General features: G+C 34.8%; 1 protein-coding gene across 1 annotated transcript in view; it reads left to right on the top strand.

Moving 5' to 3' along the window:
• Nucleotides 1–22,859, top strand: part of KCNH8 (potassium voltage-gated channel subfamily H member 8) — a 375,230-nt gene that overhangs the window by 205,225 nt on the left and 147,146 nt on the right. The window contains exons 4-5 of the mRNA XM_063115036.1: nucleotides 5,180–5,307; nucleotides 9,894–10,134. Of these exons, the coding sequence (XP_062971106.1) occupies nucleotides 5,180–5,307; nucleotides 9,894–10,134 (369 nt within the window). The remainder of the gene's footprint in view (nucleotides 1–5,179; nucleotides 5,308–9,893; nucleotides 10,135–22,859) is intronic.

Here is a 22,859-nt window from a genome sequence, read left to right on the forward strand (position 1 = left end):
CTGCGTGTCATCAATCTCCTGCTTCCTTCCTATAATCAAAGTAGAATCACTCAATGTAAGATCCGAGGACACTATATTTCCTCTTTCATTCTTAAAACATTTTTTCCCTTAAATTTTCTGACACCACTTTAATCATTTTTCTCCTTTTGTGTTCTGCTTTTCAAATTTAAGTTTGTTTTTGCCTCACAGTTGGCTTATTACCTTTTGGACAGCCTAGATTGTCTCTTTACCTCTAGACTCTCTGACTAGATCATCTCATAATCAGTTAGGTGATGAACCAGGCAGCTTTACCCTCTAATTGTATTTCAAATGTACCCGCTTTGCTCTAAGGCTACTGCTACCACTCTAGTCTATGCTACCACCATATCTCAACTAATCTATTACAATTTCCTGCTCAGTGATCCAAAAACCTCTGTTGACTCTTTCTAATCAATTCACATGTTACATGTTAATGTGTTATTCTAAAAACTCAATTTTTATCATATTATTTGAATGTTTGAAACCCTTCTATGGCTTCATGTGCAGAAACTGTTATTTATCATTCAGAGTTTATTCCCTAATAACAGAGCCCTTCCCAACTCACAGCTGTTTTAACAGGGTACATGGCTGCCCAGGTAGAGACTACATTTCCCAGTCTCCTTTGTAGCTGAGTGTGCTAAAAAGGTGGGAGCAAAAGTGATGTGTGCAGCTTCCAGCTCCTGCACGGGAAGCTTCTTGCACTCAATTCCTCTTCCCCTTCTCATAGAGGAGTTGCCTTGGACTCACAGATGGAGGCCACTTGTGCAGGTTGGCAGCACTGCTTCACCACTGTAGATTGCTGACACTTGATCTGTTGTAGGAAAGAAAGAGAGAGTGCAAGAAACAGAAAAATACACACACACTTACAGGATTTTATCTTTTTATTTTAATTTATTTTTTTGAAGGAAAGCATCACAAATTAAAAGTCAATTGATAAAGAACAAATTAACACAAAGATTAACATTCTTAATGCAAAAATAACGGTTAAAAATGAATTAGAAAAATCTAAGCAGAGATTTGGTGAAGGACATTAGCAGATAAGTCACACACTCCAAAGAAACACACATGGCTGATGAGAACATTCTAAGATGTTGGGGGGAGGACTGGGGGGAAGGGGGCAGAGGCAGGGCTGGCCCTTGGCTCCTGTGTCAGGATCCTGGGCTGCTGGCTCCATTACTTGCCTGGTTGTGTGGGCAGGGGTAGGGCAGATTTTCTTATTCAAGCCACTTCAAACATATATTTTAGGGTCTTTTTGCTAGAGCAACTGAAACTGTTCCCTAATTAACACTTTAATCATTACACTTAGAGTCAGGAGCAAAATTGTTAGTGTGGCTTCAGAGGCTATGGGTGATCTGTCTGGCTTCTTTCTATCTTCTAGTTTTCTTTTTTACCTCTCTTCCTCCCATTGTCTATATCCTAACTCTTTGGGACTTTTTTCAGTTCTTCAAAGATGTTGAGCTCCTTTCTGCCCTGGGTGCTCACACCTTTTACTTGCTCTGTCAGGAATGTTCTTCCCTCTGCTACTACCCACCTCATTAACAATATTCATTCTTTCGATTTTAACCCTGAGTTGGCCATCTCAAGACATTTGTGCTCCACCACCACTCCAAAGAATCTTATCAGGTCCTACTGTTAAATGGCCTGATATTACTTTATTTTTCTCTCTTTTCGGCTGTAAAATATTTTTACATTAAAAATACAGTATATAATATATGTAGTATAAAAATATCATTACAAATTATTATACACCCCAAATCCAGTTTAAAGAATAGAATTTTACTAATACCATTTAGAAAGGCACTTGGTGACCAAGCTTAAGACTATTTCCCAGCCCCTCTTCTATAGCTAGCTGTAGTCATGTGATTATGTATAGTTTTACAGCAATTGTACATATTTAGACCTGTGTGTATGTAAATATTTTTTAAAATGTTGTTATATTTGCTGCAACCTTTTACTTATAGCTTTTGTACTCAATGTTATGTTTTTGAGATATTTCTATGTAAATAGGCAGACACTATTTCATTTATTTTCCATTTAATTTTCACAAAAGTTCAGTTTAATGGAATTGTAATAGTCTATGTCATGACTATACCTCAATTTTTGAACTTTTTTTGTTGTTTATGGACATTTGGCTTGTTTCTAGTTATACACGCAAATCCACATGTGTATATTACATATATATGTATATATTAATGTGTTTGCATATATACTCAATTTATAAATATTGATGTAATGAATATTTTGTAAATATTCATGCTGTAATGAATATTTGTATATCTTTTTTTTTTTAAAGAATAAGGTGCTCCATATTCTATTTGTGATTTTTCAGTTGGGAGCACCAACCAGTACCATTTTAAATTAATTCCTCAGCTTGGGAGATTTTAGATCACATGAGTGGAATGACTTTCAGCCCCAATTTTGCATAAGGATTTACTTGTGAACACAAATTTTCAAAGAAAACTTTTCTTTTTCTTCCATTTAGAGCCAAGATCAAGACAAATAGGTTTCTTTGACATTTCTCTTTGAGGGGCCCTTTTTAAAGACAATAAGATGGCTCTGTTTGAGATGGAAAAACCTCAGCTATTAATTAGATTTCTTCACTGAAAAGGGAATTGGCTTACTGACTCATAAATATCTAGTCTAGTCCATTTTGTAGTTAGCATTATAATTTCAGTTGGCATTTTGAAGCAAACTGATATTGTATAAGCAGCCTGCTGACCTACTGGCCATTCCTACTAAATTCCTGTAGATATTGTCTAAAACTCTGACTGCTTTCAAATTTAAATATATTTAAGATTACTCCCTGCTGGATTAATAATTAGATTTTCAAATTCAATTTACAAGAGTTCTGTGTGGACCAAAAAATTTAACACATGAAAACATGATCTTAACTGTTAGCAACACAATGAAATGTTCTTTTCTCAGCCATGAGTTTCTGAAAAGTGCTCCTTTTGATGTTATCCTTTGTGTTTTTAAATCTGTTTTTAGTGATTCAAGTCTGTAGTAATGTAGCATATTTTATTTTAAACATTCTTTCTGGGTATGCAGTAAAAGGTGGAAAATTTAAAAAATACTGTAACATCCGATTAGACTTGGGCAGTGAATTAAACATCCTGTTTGCTGGTCATTAAAGGATCTCAGGGTGGCATGGGAATAGGGAGTCATTAAAGTCCTTGAAAGACTTGGAGTCCAAATTCAGAAGGGCAGGGACTGTGATACACATTAGTCTATGTAACACTCAAAACAAAGCAGTGGTCCTGCACACGGACTGAAGTTATTAAGGGACTTGCTGCTGAGTGCAGAAGAAGTAGGGACTCTAGACCAATCTGGCTTCACATGCTGTGTGACCATACTACGTTAGTAGACCTTTAGTTTTCTCATCTGTAAATGGAGGATAATAATACTTCTCTCACAGGGTAGTTATTGGGATTAATTTAAATAATAAGTACTGAGGATCTAGAAGAGAGCCTGGCACACAGTAGCCATCAATAATTGTAATAAGGCTTCCTCAGCATAGCACCCAAACCAAATTATTTTTATAGAAGAGAGAAATCAGAGAGCTTCACAATACTAGAGAGATTTGATTATGAAGCTAAGATAAATAATAGTTTTTAATTTTTTATATTTTATGATCATTGTAATATAGATAAAAATTCTTTAGAATGAAATTGTATGTTGATTTATTGACCAAATAAAGATTAAATATTTCTTAATGTAATGTAACCACTTTATCTATTTCTTCTGGACAATAGCTCTTTAGAAAGAAAATAATAGGCTGGCCAGTTAGCTCAGCTTGGTACTATACCACCAAGGTCAAGGGTTCAGATCCTCTTACTAGTCAGCTGCCAAAAAAAAAAAAGAAAGAAAAAAGAGAGAGAGAGAGAGAAGAAAAGAATATAGCTGGATTCTTGATTCTTACTTCATTTTTCTAAAATAAAGTTTAATTAAAGACTTAAATGTGAGAAGTTTTAAAAGTAAAAGCATAAAGTTATTGGATGAAAAATGGGTAGATTTTTAAAAATAACTTATGTGACAGCAGTATGACTATGTAGGACATAATGTCTAGATGACATAGACAGACTGATAAGTCTGGCAACATAAAAATTAAAAGTTTTTATACTGCATAAATAAGTTCCAAAGTCAAGTAACAATTTGGGAACATTTTTGGCAGCATATATAAGAAAATCACAATTACTTTAGTATACCAAGAATTATTACAAATAAATTGAAAGTACTAATCTCAGAAAAATAGATACAAATGGACAATAAATATTTAAAGCATGTTCATCCACATTCATGATTTTTAGAATTTTTCAACTATCAAAATGTGAGGCAACACATTTGATATTTCATAATTTTGGCAATTATGAAAATTACTAGCAGGCTCATCCATTTACTTGATGAGAGTGTAAATTACTGAAATAAAACTTGGAACATGCACACGAAGATCTAAAATGTACATACCCTCTGCTAGTAATTATTTACTGAACAAACTCAAAGCTCTAGACATTAAGAATTTTCATTGCAAGATTGTCTACACAGATTTTTTATTTTTGAAATCCAGGATAAAACTAAATGCTCATGATAGGGAAATAGTAAAATTAACAAGGCTAGTTATATCCGAAACACAGTATGCTATTAGCCATCAAAGAGAATGGGAGGGAACTATACTGTGCAGATTTAGCATGATTTACAAGTTATTTTAATGTAAAAAAGGTAATATGTAAGCAGTTTTTACTGTAAACTTATACTTATGCAAAGAAACATAAATTATAAATGTAGATATAGGATATGTATTAGAAATTTTTCTGGAAAGAAATTTTTTTTTTTTTAAGTCTTGAGAGTAGAATTAGTGATATGAGTGTGGAATAGCAGGAAGGCGGGAATAATACTCTTTAATGATTTTCTGAATTATTCGACAGCTCCTATTCTTAAAGATATGTTTCTTTAAATTTTAAAATTAATGCAATCAATATAATTATAAAAATACCTAAAATTGTAAAGAACTAAAATTAAACTAAATATCACTAGGAGCCAGCAGATAATTTTAGGTGTTAAAAAACATGTACTATGTGCTCTTAAAAGAGAACTGTCAAAACTTGACATTCTTGGTGTGAAATGATGCATTCATTGGTGTCTAATGAGTTTTATTTTCCCCCAGACAAAGCCAAAGGAAGATCAAGAGCAGGGACCCACTTTGACTCAGCCCGGAGACGGAGCCGAGCGGTCTTTTATCACATCTCTGGGCATCTGCAAAGAAGAGAAAAGAACAAATTGAAAATAAATAATGTAGGTGGTATGAGTGTACACTATGAATGCTAGAGTTTTCCCTGGTGGCAATGTTTAACTCGCTAAAGAAACGCTCCAATTATTCATTTATTGGCTTTCCTAGATTTTTTTTTTTCCACTTTGGCTTGTGCTTGCCTATAAATAACACACTAAAAAAGGTCAGCAGTCATGAGGCATTTCTGTAATAAAAGTGCTTAATCACAGTGTTATCACAGCATAGAGATTAGAATATTATTGCAGTGCAGTACAAGATAGTACTATGGTGACTGAAAATGGGGACATACTGGTTACATTTTGTGAAATGAGATGATGCAGTAAGTCACATAATACATTCATAGTCTGTTGGTTAAAATTGCTCAACTTTAATTTTAGTTCCATCTATTTTGCACATTATCCAATTTCACTTAGTGCTTTTATCCAGGGAGACTATAAACAAATGAGTAACTACTCCACTTAAAAAAAATTACATTTTATACAAAACACAGTTGGAAATTTTACACAGTGAAATGTTGGATTTGAAATTATATGCCATACATCACACAGTTTTGTAAAAAGTTGCACTTTTAGTAAATTAGAGTAGGATCGCTTCCTGAAACATCTGTCCAAAGCCACAGCGAATAACTGCCTATAAAGAGTTATTCTTTGCACTTGTACATGACACACATCCTTCAGGATTGGGTCTCATTGGAAACCCAGGACGATATGTGTTTAGGTGTAAATACTCAAAGATATTTTTCAAATGATGTTAATATCATTAATTTGCATTGCACAATCATTAGAACAAGGGAGGGGTGTGACTATGGGTGGAAGAGTAAGATACTCAGGGTCTAACTTGCCAATGACTTAATATAAAGTTTTTCTAGGGATGTCTGTGCCTTAGTGTCACACTGATTTCCTGAGAGAGTCCAGGCAGAGACTGAAACAGTGCATACCACTCGATCTATGGATCCTTCCACTGGTTGCTATTTGCTTCTCTCTTCATTTCCCAAGTCAGCCTTAGTGACAGTAAACAAGTTCTAGGAAGAAACAAAGGTAACCACATCTGGGCTTGATTCTATGCAAGACAACCAGCAGAGTATCTATATGAATCCAGAGATTCTGCAATGCTGAAAGCTTTTAGCTTCTAGCTTTTAGTCAAGAATCATTTAAATGTAGCAAGCAGTGAGCTTTAAAATGCATTTGCTGAGCTTGCTATTTTCCCCTTTAGATTCAACAAAGTACAAAACTACTTAAGAATCTGATTTTTAAAAAAGTCATAACTCCCATTGCTTAGCTAATTTGCTTAATTGCTATTTATTTAAGAAGTACAAACATCAAGGTGGAGCATTAAAATAATACATAGTAACAACCAAGGTCTAATCAACACAGTCACTCTGATACTACAAGTAACATCTTACTTCTGAAAGCAAAGTGTGGAATCAGGACTGGCCCTGTTCACTATCCCCTTTCTGAGAGAACAGAGTAGAGTGGATAAAAGACAGAGAGCAAGAAGGGAGAAAGAAGAAGTGCAAATGATCTGGATAGCTCATTGGCTAAACATTCAATCTTTGAGGAATTCTGGCTGTAATAACATTTGCACACACGAAAAAGAATTCTTAATATTTTTATAGTGCTTTGCTATTTACAAATTCTTTCTATGGCATTGTATTATTTAATTCTTACAAGCCAGCACAAGGTATAGTTTTTATTAGTCCCATTTTAATGATGGAAAAAAAACAACTTATTCAACAATCTCAAGAGTAGAAGAGGCAGCTGTGGGACCCAGCCCTAAATCTTCTGACTCAAAGCCACTGTGCTCCTGACTCCTACATTATTACTTCTCAGATAAAGTTCTGTGGAACCAGAATATAAGTTTCAACCATAGTCAAATGAACTCGTCAGGCTGTTAGCAAGGTTTGGGAATCAGAATGCAAGGCCCTGTAGTGCTGGCTCTGACTTGACCTGGTACATCTTGGAAAAGGTGGTTTTTTTTTTTTTTTCTGCCTTCCTTGATTTGTTAATCTGTCTATTAAATGAGACTAGGATGATGCAAATATTTTCAACACACAAAGAAGTTGTAAAGGTCACAGGAGAGCCTTGGGAGCATGAAAGGAGAGTGCTACAAATGCCAGAGTATTACCAGCAGGGGACTGTGCTAGTGGTCACCCAAGATACATGCTGCACTTGGGTCACCTGGTGTAGTGACTGTAGAAATGTTTTCCTACCCCCTGGCTCATTCAGATGATAGTTTCAAAGAAATATTGCAAAAATAGTTTAGAAAACAGTTACCTTCATTATGCATTGGAGTTAACTTGTGTTTCAATAATTCATAGGGTAGAGGCTAAACAGCTAAATCATGATTGGTACTAAAGAAATATGCTTCGAAATTAATAATAAATATATACCTAAAATCTAGGCTAGTTGGTTGTATTATTCCTTAGGCAAGCTCCATATGTTTGAGGGTTATAAACCCCCTTTAGAAGTATCCTGCTAAAAGCACAATTTTACAATTGTATAATTTTCTTTTTTTTTAAATTGTAAGAAATTTTCTTCCATTGAAAAGGTTTTTGGTAAAATCTTACAATACTGTGGTGGCAGGAGAGGAACATCTGTTTTTTCATTTAGGTTATTATGTAAATATGTATGCAGGATTTGAGTTAACATTTCAAAATTTAAGCCTGAGATGTATTGAATTCTCAGTGTCTTTTTAAATAATTTTAAATAGTATGTTTTAAGTAACCTATAAAAACAAAATCTTGTGATTGATTTTCTGATTTGTGGAGGTGAGTAAAGTATTGCTGAACTTTTGCAACAGCATCACTAATGCCTCATATAATCAGCATAATCCAAAGAAAATACTTTGCTTCTGAAGTTTCCCAATCCTCACCTCTAGACCTGGCTTCTCTCTCAAACCAGGTGAAATTTTAATTTCTCTAACATGATAGGAAAATCTTATTTGGATAGAAAATGAAATATCCCCATGGCTTCTGATAATTTCTTATTATAGTAAATATTTAGGAAAAAAAATTATATTGGAATCCATTGTGTGCCATTGTAACTATGAGTGCTTATCAACATTGAAATTATTCCTTATGGACCCCAGTTCCTTCATTCTATGCACCAGCCTGAGTTTCAATGAGAAGTCCAACAGAGGTTTCATCTTATCTTTTCAGTTTTATTCCAAAGTCCACCTTTGGAACTTGTTCCTTGAAACCAGAGAATGAGGCAAAGGAGGCAGTCAAATATCAGGGAGTTGGAGGAAACACAGATGCAGTGGAAGAGGGGCACCAAAGAACCTTCTGGAAGTAGTGCAGCAGTGCCCCACCATGAAGTGCTGGCATACTGAGGTGCCTGTGTTGTATGAGTGAGAGCATTAGCAGGAAGTAGAAACATGCACTGGGAATGCCTGCCAAAAAGAGATGCTGGACAGGAGGTGCATTAATATAAAGGCAGCAGAACTATTCAGTCACTGATAGTCACCACTAAGAGCTAAGTGCTCCTGATCTCTCTGAACCTTTCTTGAATCCTCGGGTGCTTCATGGCTCCCTGAACACACTGTAGTAATCTGACCTTCCCTCAATGACTGAAAAAGAAAAACAACAGTGACCTGCAAGTAACATGTGTTCCAGAACTTTAACTGTTCTTTTAATTCAACTTAACTTTCAAATTTAAGTTTCCATTACCTATCTTGTATTTCTCATTAATTGAGGTCAAAGCAAGGTCTGCAAGTATCTGGTCACAGGCTTGTCAAATTTCCACACACTCTATTGTCAGGCCTCCTTTTGTCTCATAGCAATGAGGAAAATTGTTCATCAGTGTGGACTGCTTTCAAAGTGAAGTGCTTTTGCATCTATCCAGAACTTCAGCTATTCTTTTGTATTTAATCAGCTGCACAGTGAACATCATCCTTCTCCCATGACTTGAACAGTAACCCTTAAGTAACCGTCTCTCACTTTACCATCTTAACAAAGGCTGGCTAACATAGGAATGCATCTGCTTCAATCAAGGTAATGAGGTTAAGGACTCCAACCTGAAACTTCACCAATGAGCCCAATGTGAAAATGCGTGTACAACATGGTTATATTTTGAAAGAAATGTGAAAAGCTGTTTACAATAGTATGTTGGTAATCTCTATTCTTTCTGGAAAAAAAACAAAAAGGTACTTTTGCTGTCATCAGCAAATATATTATTTAGATAATGACTGTCATCCGAAAACTGTAAGTATGCAGAATGTCCCCATGACAATAGGCATATAAACATATCTTTGTCATATCTTTGTGTTTATAATGTGTATAGAATTATACTTGCAACTGTGGATGTTTTTAGGTGACATTTTAGGTCTTTTTATTTTTTAATGAACAAAATTTGGATTACTCATATAACATTTATGACTAAACACTGCACATCCCTGTTACTTGTAACAAAGATCTCTGCTTGATTTTAGTATATACATCTCTGCTTTTTGCATTGTCAACTTTTAAAAGTCACTTGTAGAATATGTTGACACTGAAAGTATGAACAAGTCTCTTCACAAAAGTGCACGTTTAAGGCTGTGTGATCCTTGTTTTAATGTTTTTCCTTTCTCTCTTTTTTGTCTTTATCCACAGAATGTTTTTGTAGATAAACCAGCATTTCCGGAGTATAAAGTTTCTGATGCAAAAAAGTCCAAATTCATACTTTTGCATTTTAGCACTTTTAAAGCTGGCTGGGACTGGCTTATTTTGTTGGCAACGTTTTATGTTGCCGTGACTGTACCTTACAATGTCTGCTTTATTGGCAATGATGACCTGTCTACAACTCGGAGCACAACAGTCAGTGACATTGCAGTGGAGATTCTTTTTATTATAGGTAAGACCAACAGCTGCTCTCCTAGGAGATTTGCTTATGGGAAGTAAGTGTGTTCCAGATTTTCTGACATGAATATGAACTAAGATCCATTTGCATGGACATGACTTAGCCTCTGATGCAAATTTTGGAGAAGGACATATTTGGATTTCTGAAAAGTGCCTCTTCCAGCTTTTCCTCTGTCCCTTTATTCAAACAGATCTAAGCTGATGTTCAGTGATTATATAGTTATTTTATCATAAATGGGCTAGAAATCTCTTAATGACTGATTTGTTTGTCCTCTCATATCCTTCATGATTTTAACTATGGAGAGTCAGAGATGAGGCTTGGAAAGAACCCACCGGTGGTGTTCTGATAGTGGTCAGTCTCGATCATGGTTCTTTCTCCATGCCCTTCTGTGACCTTTCAGCATGTGGATGTTGGTTTCCATAACTGGCCAGGTTGCTGAAGCAAAGGGTTACATAAGCCTTCCCGTCAATCAGGAGAAGCAATGAGCACCTGATTTTAATTAAAGAGGCCCAAGGGATTATTGCTAAGAGTCTGCATCTCTGGAATATTGGGAACATCAGTTGAATCTGTATCTGCTGTGATCTTAGAAGCCTTTTTCTAGTCTCCTGTCCTATAAATCTTCGCCTTGTTTAAACAAGTCTAGCTCTCACTTGCTCATTCTGGGACAGATTCTGGGTCTCCTTTAAGGTGTAGATTGACTCCTCCTCAAGTTCTTGATCATCATCAGCAACTGATACAAGCTTCTTCACCTGGTCATGGTGATATAGGGAAAAATACTGTAAAGATGAGACAATATTTGGAAAATATTTTCAAGCAGGAAGGTGAACAGAGGAGTGAAAATAGATCTCAAACGTTCAAAGAAAAGGAAATAATTGAAAACCTTGTGTCAATGGTGGTGGTAGTTTTTCTTAGTGAGGCTGTTAAAGTTTTGGGGCCAGAGCAGGTTCCTTAATCCAGTGACAACACAGGTTTGCTTTGGATGAGTTTGTGGCTCTTGGTGTAGCTTGGCATCACTATTAACATTGCATCTACTGCGTACACCCTTCAGAGCCCTTTTAGGACCCCTGCTCCCACCCCAGAAGTGGTAGCTGTAGTATGTTTGGGCCACTAGATGGCAATGTTGTCTAGTTAGGTAGCTTGGTAAGGCTACAAACTCAAGGAAATATATCTTTAACTTTTTTTTTTTTAACTAAAGCTATTATTCTTTATTAGAAACATATAACCATATGGGGGGAGGGTCTATTAAATCACTATTAAATAGCAAATAACAACTTGTTTAGCTTGAAAAAGAATTTAAAATGAAAATCACAGACAAATTGGCTGTGTCCACGTGCCAATCTGCTGTGGTTTTATATCCTTTTGCTTGGCTAATCTTTGATGTCTCCTCCCATCCATCCATGATGTACACATAGTTTAGCATCCTTAAACACTCCCAATGGCCTGGTCAAAGTTCTCGAGAACTTGATTTTCCTCCCTATAATAACAATTTCTTAGGGTTTTGTAAAATAGCAAATACAAGTATCTTTTCACAAATATTTCGTCATTTATTTTACAACTCAGTCATTGGGACGAAGTTATATCTTGAAGTTTCTTTACTAAGATACTTGAAATTCCAAGGGCTTAGAAGCTACTTCTGGTATGACATGCTTATTGGTGGACAATGACTTGTTTACCCCCATGTGAACTCAAACATGTGACAAATATTTCGTAAGTTTTTGTTTGTTGGTTTTATGGCTATTCTCCTCTACTAAACCCATGGAGACTGGTTTGCTCCCCTGATAGTTTAGCCCTACATTTTTCTGTGTTCCTTCTTATCACCATTTCTACTGTGCTTCAGGAAGCACGATGATTCTCCTAATACTGATCCATTACTAGCTGCCTAACAAAATAATGGAAACCTATTACTATTTTTATGCAGTTTAGTTTCTACAAAGATTACTTTAGAATTTGGAAGCTTGGTCCTGCCAGCAATTTTAGTGACACCTGCCTGGAATCCCTCATGGACTGACTTATTTTTATGAGTAGTAAAAACTTTCCTGCTCTTTTCTACTCTTATCTACCTGTTCTTTCTTCTTTTAAATGAGTTTAAGTACATCTACAATTTATTATAACATATTTGGAAAAATAGTCTAAAGATTTCTCTAAGTATGTTTCCCTGAACCTTGATTCTGTGAAATGTTTCACAAAGGTGGCCTAAAAGTGATCATTGAGAAATAAGTTAAAATACTAGAAATAAAGAAGTGCATTGCTTGTAATGTTGTATCTTCATAATGCTAAGCTAATGTTTGTACCTTTAACATTTATCAAATTAGAATGTGTGGTAAAATCCATATGTATATTTAACATGTTTATTTTCTATTTCTAGGATAGTGTTATTAAGTTGGCATCTTATAATTAATTGGGTCAGAATTGTTAAAAAGTACTTTTAAAAAGGTTTGTGGGGAGGAGGAGGAAGGTAGGGCATTAATTGGGTGTGGGACATGAGGAATAATCACAATTTTTGGTAATGGACATGCTGATAGTATTGATCTGGCCATCACATCTTGGGCATAGGTGGTGATGGTCAGCTTTGTACCCCATGAATATGCATAATCAATCAATCAATAAAAAGGGTTTGGGGAAGGAAGGGTTTTCATATACCTGAAAGATGATGTTTTAAAAAATACTTTGTTATTCTTACCAACTCCATACAAATGTAAGGCAATATTATCATTTTTTAAATGGGGAATAATTAAATGTTCCATGAGAAAAGGACTCACAGTCAAAATTAAAGTTAGCAGATGGAATATCTCTTTTTTAGATTCACAATGCACTTTAGTATTATAAATCCTCTAAGAAATCTAGTAATAAAGAAATCTATTTAAATGTGATTAATCCAGCATCTCTCAAATTTATTTTTACCTCAGAACTCATTCCTCCCCAGACCACTTAGTAATACTGTTTTGGGAAGATTGACTTCAAAACATTCTTCCCAGATAGATTCACCATAAAGAAAGTGCCCAAATGTAATTATTAGTCAAAACTTAAATGTGAATGCTGAGCTTCCATCTCTTCGAGGTATTCTGTTACCCTTAAATTAAATTCTTCTGTAAGCCACATTAGTTCTTTGGGATCAATAGGGTGCAAGGCTTGGCTATGAATTACAGTTTGGCTATAAAGTTACACTTAGTTTGAGAACTGTCATATGTGACTTAGATACTGACTTAAAGCCTTATGGAAACTTAAAACAAGCAGTGACTTAATAGCAATTTATCTAGTCCAATCTTTCTTCCTTTATATAGGTGGGTAAACTGAGTCCTAGAGATAAGCTCAAGACCCCATAACTAATTGATGGCAGACTCAGATCACTGGGTTGTTGGGCTAGGTTTCCTGTTTAGGAGTTTATAGTCAGTATGATTCCATTTTCTGAAAAATTCCACTCAACTTGCTTTCCTTTATTTATAGCAATAAGACAGAAAATGTGAGCAAGAAGAACCAAATTCCTTTACTTTTTTCTGTGAATACAGTCATTAATAGTTTGAATCTCTGCAATCTTGGTGGTGAAAACTGTCTTATACCCATAGGTTCACCAGTCACCTCCCCCGTTTCCTTACTTAAAGGCCAAAGAACTCAATTTTGGGCAGGCAGCAGTATACCCGACCCACGGAATAAATTATGAGTGTTCTAAGCCAGTGCTAACTCCATAACCCTTAACCTGTTTCTGGTGTAGGAGTATGTGACCCATTCTATCCAGTGGGATATAAAGAGATCATTTGGCAGGGGCTTCTTGGAAGTAATTCTTTTTTCTGAAAAAAGAGGAGAGACATGCAATAGAAAAATATTTGTATCTTCATTTCTTCCTTTCCCCTGGTATGTACTGATGGGAGGATATGATGTTTATACCTACTGAAGCCATCTTGTAATCATTTGAAGAGATACAGAAGAAAAGATTTGGATGGGAGAGTAGAAAGCTGAGATATTGCACCCCAAGACTTCTCCTTGGGTGACATAAAATGTTTCTGTTACTGGAGCCACTGTTAATTGGGTATTTTGTTACTTATAGCTATATCATTCTAAATATATAAAACAAAAACAAAAACGTTACACTTAATCATCTGTGGCCACTTGCACTGGGCCATTCCAGAGGGTCTAAACTATTCCCTTTTCAAAAGAAACAGAATGGCCATTTTTCCATCCTGTCATTCCACTGTGAGCCTATCTAGGAAGTGATTTGCAAATACTTGTAACCTACTACTTTAACCACAAAGGTTTAGAGTCATAGGCTATGCCAGGAAGTCATAACTCTGATTGACTTGGTCTCTCAAAGAGCTCCTCAGAAAGCTGAATGTCAGAGGAAACATGGTATGTAATGGTACTTCCTATTTACTCCATATTTACCTTAGTCAGAAACCACTGAACAAAACAGAGAGACTAATGGGGGAAGATATAACAAGAGGGATAACAGCTGAGAATTTTTCAAAGTAAAAGGAGTATATGAATCCTAAGATCAAAAGAGCACTACAGGTACTGACTGGGCTAAATAATAATATGTGCACACCTAGACACATTAAAGTAACACAGCAAATCAAAGAATTAAAAACATCTTCAAATCTTCTAGAAAGAAAGAAAGTTTACTTACAAAGGGATAATAGTTAGACTGCAATAAGATTTCTCAGCAACAGCAGTAAAGAGTATCTGGATTACTGGAAGAAACACAGGCTTTCTTTCCCTTCCTCTCTTCCTCCTTCCCTCCCTTTCCTCTGTCCCCCCCTTCTTTCTTTTTTTTCTTTCTTTCTTTTTTCTTTTTCTTTCTTTCTTTCTTTTCTTTCTCTCTCGCCTTCCTTCCTTCCTTCTTTCTTTCTCTTTCTTTCTTTCTTCCTCCCTTCCTCTTTTCTTTTTTCTTTCTTTTCTTCCTCTCTTTCTAACCTCCCTTCTCTTCTTTCTTTTTCCTTTTTTATTCTCTGTTTTCTTTATTCCTTTCATTTCTTTCTTTCTCCCAGTTTACTATCCTTCAGGAAGACTTTTTCACAAAAGAAAACAAAACATTTTACTACCCACAGATTCTCACTAAAAGAACACTAAAATGTGTTTTCTAGCAGGAGGAGAAGTGAAACCAGAAGAAAGGAGTGGTTTCAAGATGAAAGAAGACAAAAATTAGAATGAAAAATGATAAAATATGTTGACAAATTAGATTACCTGATTGGTGAAAAAAACAATGTGGCTTCAGTGGACCCAAGAAAAAAAGCAGGTTATAACAGACACTGCTAAAACATGTTGGTAAATTTAATTAACTGTTGGCTGAAAACATATTAATTTGTTTTATGTTTTTAAAATAGGTAGAAACTAAAATTCTAAACAATGATGACCAGATGGAGGTGGTGGTAGGTAGATAAAAAGCAGTATGTCACATTTTGACATGTTCATAGTAAGAGTAAAGAGATGGCAACCCAGAAAATATGGTTAGAAAAATTTATAATAAGTTATGTGTATTAAAAATTTTAAAGTAACTATGCAAAACTAAAATGTGAAATATTATTATCCAAAAGAAAAAGACAAAGAGAAAGACAAGACAGAAAATATGGGAATAAGAAGAGGAAAAAGGTTAACAGCATTAAATCAAGACATATGAGTAATTTCAAAATGTAAACAAATTTAATGGGTAGTAACTTAAGTGATATTCAAATGGATTTTTTAAAATTAAGGAATATGCTAGTTATAGAATTAGATCTAATGCAAAACCACGCAGGAAAAAGGAAACTGGAGGAATGGGGAAAATATCTGTTATGTAAATAATAACGAAAATAAAAGTGATACAGGAATGTCAATAGCAGAGAATATAAAATTTAAGACAAAGATGTTAACAGAGATAGTAAATACCATTACATATTAATAAAGGAAACAAACTATTAAGAAGATATAACCATTACAAGTATATGTACATATATAAGTATATGTACATATGTATGTGTAGATACACATACACATACACACATAAAACTATGAGGCCTGAAAATATAAAGAGATTGCAAGAGAATTATAGAAACTTATCTAAAAAAGTCAAGAGAAAAATGGGCTATTTTAACACACAGTATCAGAAACTGACAAATTAGATCAGCAATATTTTTAGACTATAGAATATTTGAAAAACATGATTGACAAACTGATTCAATATTATTTTAGCAGGGTTTCACAACCTTGGCACTATTGACAGTTTGGGCTGGATAATTCTTTGTTGTGGTTTCTGTCCTGTGCATTGTAGAGTGTTTAGCATCATCTCTGATCTCTACACACTAGATGCCTATAGCACCAACTGCCCAGCCATGACAATCAAAAATGTCTCTAGACATTCATTGCCAATGTGTGCATTTATTAGAGTTTCCAAAACATGCTGTCAAATGAAACAAGCAGAATCCACTGTGGTATGTATAATATGCTATCATTTATATATAAAAGAGGTAGGGGGAGAATATATATGTATTTATTTACTTGGTTATTTTTGGAGACCTATGCAAGAAATAGAAATAGATGAGGTTGTTTGCTTCTAAAGAGGGCAACAAAGTCCTGAGAACAGCAAACAGAAGATTTTACTGTGTACTCTCTATGAACTTTTGAGTTTTGAACAATGTAACTATACTGTTAAGTAAAAAGTAAATGAATAAAACTAAAATAAAAAACCTTAATATGTATAAAAGTTGTGATTACTTCAGAATTCAGAAAAAGCATGAGCAAAAACCTAAAGAAAGGAAGTAATAAAGGTAAGAACAGAAATTAATGGTCTAAAAAAACCCCAAAACGAAACAAAACAACAACAACAACAACAACAAAAACCCCACCAAACAAAAAAAAATTTGGCAAGATCTAATAGAGTAGGAAATTAACACACCCCAAGATCCAGCAATTATTTTTCTAGGTGGAGAATTGCTTGCAGACATGTGAAAAAGGTTTTCTGGGGCATTGTTTGTGGAAGCAAAACAGTGAAAATAAACTAAATGCCATCAGCAGTAGAGAGCATAAATCAAGTGTGGTAGATGTATGTACTGAAATACTACACAGTAGAGAAAAAGAATCTAAAGCAGAGATTGGCAAACCGAGTGCCAGAAGCCAAATCCTGTTGTCTGTGTTTGTAAGTAAAATCTTATGGTTAACACAGTCTCTTACATTATTTTGCGTATTTTCTATTGCTGCTTTCACGCTACATCAGCAGAGTTGAGTATTGTAACAGTTACTATCTACATGGCCAACAAAGCCTAGAATGTTTACAGTCTAGCCCTTTACACAAGAAATTTGCAAACCCCTCATTGACAGCACTGGTTTCTAACCCAACACCCCCTTTTTCATATCTATTTTGTAATGCCTCCTTACTCTGTACCTATTCTCCTTAAAAAGAAAATCAATGCAATTCATTAATTGTAATATCAAGGAGAACATAAAGAAAATCAATCATGATAATTTCTTATGTATTTTAATTCATAAGGGCTATAACATGAGGCCACTAAAAGCCATAATGAGATAAATACTTGCACTTACTTATATTGAACAAATTCATATGTATGAGAATTTCATTGAAGAAGTACAGGAAAATCAAAGGAATAGAAGTACAAGTAGACATTGAGTGAGAACTAATTTTAGGATAAGTATTAACTTGTTTTAGGATAAGTATGTTGTATATGACAACATATTTGTCATAAGACAAGAAATCGAGAAATAGTTAATTCAAATAAGGATAGCATGCCAAGACAAATTTCAGACTGTAAAAATAGAGAAAATGAGGAAACTGACTATTACGGCAAATCAGTTGGACCTTATCCCTATATGTAGTATCCTAATAATTCCTGTGCTCAGATCTGGGATGAGGTAGTGACAAAATATAGAAGAGATCCCACATTCCTCTGCCGTAACAGTTGAAAGTCATGTGGTATAAAGAACAATCACACATTGTAAAGACCATCCTATCCAGGACTGAACATCTGGCATCCTTCCCACTGCATACATGAAATGCTCTCCAGTCATTATGACAACCAAAAACACTCCATACATATTTGAAAGGCATTTTTTTCTCACTGTCATATTTTTAAGGTTATTTCCTATAGCGACTTAAGTAGCTCTAGTTCATTTGTTTTTAGTTAGTGGGGGCAATACCACCCACAGGAGACCTATTTTTTTTTTTTCCTTTTTGTGACTGGTCACACCGGCGCTCAGCCAGTGAGTGCACTGGCCATCCCTATATAGGATCCGAACCCACCGTGCGCTCCCAGCGCTGCACTCTCCCGAGTGCACCACAGGGCCGGCCCCCACAGGAGACATTTTAAAAATATATGAGTTGAACTCTAATTCATCAATCAGCATTACTACCATTTGGTATTGATTTATTGCTTTTAAATCAATAATTTACGTATTTACAAATTTAACAAATTCCTATGAGTATTTTTTATGAGCACATATTCATATTTTCATTGTTTCTGATTTTTTACTTCGTTTTCCTTTTGTCTATAATGCTTTTATTAACCAATGCTTCTATTTATATTGTAATTTAAAAGCACAAAAATTATAAATACCTAAGTTTGGCTATCTCAGAATCTTTATTTCTTCATATTATTTAATTTTTATTATAACCTTATGACATAATTAAGGCAGGTATTCTGTTTATACGTAAAGGGTTAGAAGGGAGAAAAAAAGTAAGCAGTTTATACAAGATCTGGCTAATTAATGACTAAGCTGAGACTAAAACTCTAAATGTTTCGTTTGTAAATTGGTCAAAGTAATGGTAGAAGTGTTAGGATTTAATGAGGTAATTATGTCAAGAAATAAGCTCACTCACTGTTCAAGCGATGGTGATGATTATTATCAATAATGTTGTAGGGAAGGAAAACCTTCCTTCTACCGTCTTTGGTCCTGTGGCTGGACCTGAGAATTACAATAACATAAGACAGATACGCAGAAGAAAAGCATACAAGTTTTATTTAATATTTTTTGTGTGTACGTGGGAGTCTTCATAAAGAAAATAAAGACCCAAAGAAGCCGTTAGGCTCCAAAGCTCGTATACTTTTTATAAACAATAATGGTTTAAACATTGTGAGAATGCGACAAGACAGAAGGGCTTGGGGTAGGGGCAGTAAATTGTGGGACAGCGACTAGGAGATACTTGGGGGAAACTAATGGAAGATAAGGGTTATTTTAGTAGGTCTGTTTTTACAGATTCATTTCAGTATCAATTCACAGGCTTCGGTGGTAAGAATGTTCTTTTCTTCCTGATTCAGGGAGTGTACCTTTCTCATGGGAAATTTTATGACTTGCTTTTAGGTAGAAAAGGGAAGGTCAGAGAGCCCTTCCTGAATCTGCTGTTTCTCAAGTGCCTTCAGCTCAAAATAATCGATATGTCAAAACAGTATATCTCGGGCTGGGATGTTCTGAACCCCTTCAATGTCATCAAACCTGTTTACCTTCAGTTTGTTTTAATATCCACTGTATTCAGAACATCAACATTCTTTGATACATACTGAGTAATCCAGCTTATCTTGATACTAAGGGACACCAGAGCACTCCACATCCCAGATCTTTCAAGAAAACAAATATCTTAGGATTCATTTACCACTTAAAGCTTCTGAGGCTTTTTCAGATACTTTTACAGATTTGGCTCAGCATCCTTTGTGAAAAGCCAAGAGAAGTTCTCTTAAATACTGTTGTCTTACATCTATCTAAGTCAAGCATCCTTTATCTGCAGTGCTGCAGGGACTCACATGCATTGAAAGATCCCAAACAGTATTAAAGACAATCATTCCAGTGTCTTCTCCCATCCAGTCTTTCATCAGGACTCTTATGAACAAAGAAATGAACTAATCTGCATTTCAGCTCCTCTCCTTTTTTTTCTGTCCAGCTTTGATGAGACCTGAAAGACACAAGATGGGCTTCTAGTAACACAGTCTAGAAGTCATTACCTAAAAAAGCTTAATCACCATCTTTAGAGTAACTGAGACACCTCTATTCAACAGCATCATAATATTGCTGGATCTGAGTTCAATATATAGTAATATTTATAAACACACATTTGTTTTGTGAAACTTTTCCCCAAATCCCCTCTTCATTATGGACAATCTTTATAAGTATGCCTTTTCTCATTTAACGTGAAACTTAGGGGTAATGTTCTTATATCATTCAACTCTATTCATATCAGTGCTCATTATACTCTAGTAGCCCCAAAAGAGGTATTCAGGATTCAGAGGTATTTCAGGATTCTTGGATGTCTTTTTCTATCAGGGTAAAATGTATAAATCTCAATGGGACTTGAAAGAATATAGACATTTTATTGTTATTTCATTGTATAAGCAAACCCCAATTATAAAAGTCATTTTCCTGAAAAGTGCAAGGATATGTCACTTTCCCTCTCAGTTAAATGACTAAAATTAAAAATATAGACTTGGATACTGGAGGAAAAGACTTCTAACAATAAATAAAGTTGAAGTTTCATGGTGTTGAGGGAATTAAATAAATTTTACCCCTAAATTGCTTGGGCATACTGGTATTCCCAGACTACAAAGTTAGAAGCTTTAATTAGTTAACATTCATTTATCTCTTAGTGTTTGGGTCCCTTCCTCCCTTTTTCTCTCCCTCTTTCAATCTTATTCTTCCTCTTCCTCTACCACTCACACAGTCACATTCTCCCACCTATTCTTAGTCCATCTTTTACACATAGGTTGGCAACAGAAGCCCACACACCCATATATCCCACATCTGCACACCTGCACCCCCACAACCCAAAGCCTTACTCGTGTTGAGGAGACTTTCCAGTTATTCTATTTAGCCATTCATCCTGATTTTGGATTGAGTAATAGGATCTCTCATTAACAATAACTGAAGATGTCATTCATAGTCATGGCTCAGATTTCACCTTTGTCCCATGTGGCTATTTATAACCCATCTACAAAAATATTCACAGTGTCTATATTCCAAGATAATGCATTTGGAATATTGAGTAAATGGAACATATTATACTGAGCATTAATCGTTACCTAGAAATAAATCAGTGACCAGTTGGCTACTGACAGCTATTTTCTGCTGAATAAATCTAAAACTGAGGATATAGCAATAATGAAACAGAGAAACAGAAAACTACCCTGCCACTTCAGATTCCAAGTGAAGTCGGTGTCCTATCTCAAAAGGGAAGAGATTTTATATGTCAGAGAGCCTTGGAAGGAAAAGAGAGTGCACTGAAAAGTAAAGTACTATTTCTGTTGTTGTTATTGAGAACCCCCAAATAAGGTGGCTTTAAAATACCTACCTAAGCACTTAAGCAAAGATTAAAATTGAATTTATTTTGCAAATAAACTATCAGTTCAAGTATTGCTTCTTTAGGCTTTTCAGAATTCCCTATGGGAAGATAAAGTGCTATGATAAATTACCTATTGAGCAGATGCCCAGAATATGTGACCACTGCATTTTCCTTAACCACGTGAATCTGCAAAGCAGAGTATTTTTCATTTGATCGGTTCAAACACAGAAATTGATATTTTCCTTAGGCTAGACATCATAGGCTCAGGTTTGATTATAAAAAAAAGCACTTTACTCACCATCACTTCTTATTAGGCAGACACAGGAATTTTTGGAAAAATTCCCACCACTCTTTGCTGTGAACAAAATCATATACAATAACAGTGTTCTCAACAAAACTACAAATTACATTTTAAAGGTATTTTCTTTTAATTAGTTTAATTTCTCCTCTGTGTGTATACTATGCTAATTACATAAACATTAAATAGAAACAGTGGAGAGAAACAAATGGTCCTCTCACAGCCATTCCCAAACAACCACTTCTTCCATGCTAAATCACTCTAGTTGTTGTTTTCTCTACTTCTTCTATTGTGGTTGTGATCATCGTCTGCAAATTTTGGGAAGTTTTTTCTCCTAATATTTTCATATAATTATTTCTCTATGTCTTATAGATATTTATAAACATATTTAATAGTCACATAATATTCCATTATGTAAAGGAACCGTTCTGTTTATTTAGCCATGTTTTAATGTTACATATTTAAGATGATTTTGATTTTTTTTGCCACTTAAATTAAAAAGTTGTAATGAACAGCTCTATGAAAAATATATTTATTCATGAACTGAACAAATACATACTGAGTACATATTATTTGCGTGTACTGTTCTAGATGCTGGAGATGGAGCAGTGACACATAGACACAGATCCTTGTCCTCATAGGATTTATATCTTAATCGGAGACAAACAGTAAACAAAACAAATCTGTAAAATATATTGCATGCTGGATAGTGGTACATTGTGTGTAGAAAAAAAGCAGAGAAGGGGGAACAAATGGACTACAGTTTAAATAAAGTGGTCAGGGAAAGTGTAATTGAGAATATGAAATTCAAATAAAACCAAAAGGTAAGCGAGGAAACAATCAACTGTATGTCTTGATAAAGAAAGTTCTAAGAAAAGGCAACAACAAATGCAAAAGACCCTAATCCCACATTTAGAATTATTTTAAGAACAAGTGGAATTATTGGTCCAAAGAATGTTAATGGATACAGCTATGTTAACATTTTCAAAGTGTTTTTTTTTAATTACATTATCCTTAGAGCATTTTATTGGTGGATAAAGCTCTAGCTGAAATAGTTTGTCCATGTTAATTTTTTTATAACAGCCACTGTGAGAAGTTCTAGGTTGCATGCTGCTTTCTGAATTTTTTGTAGTACTAAAATGTCACTTACTTTAATAGAGTAATTCAGACAAAATA

The sequence above is a fragment of the Cynocephalus volans genome, chromosome 11 (genome assembly GCF_027409185.1).
Source record: "Cynocephalus volans isolate mCynVol1 chromosome 11, mCynVol1.pri, whole genome shotgun sequence".
Classification (NCBI taxonomy): domain Eukaryota; kingdom Metazoa; phylum Chordata; class Mammalia; order Dermoptera; family Cynocephalidae; genus Cynocephalus; species Cynocephalus volans.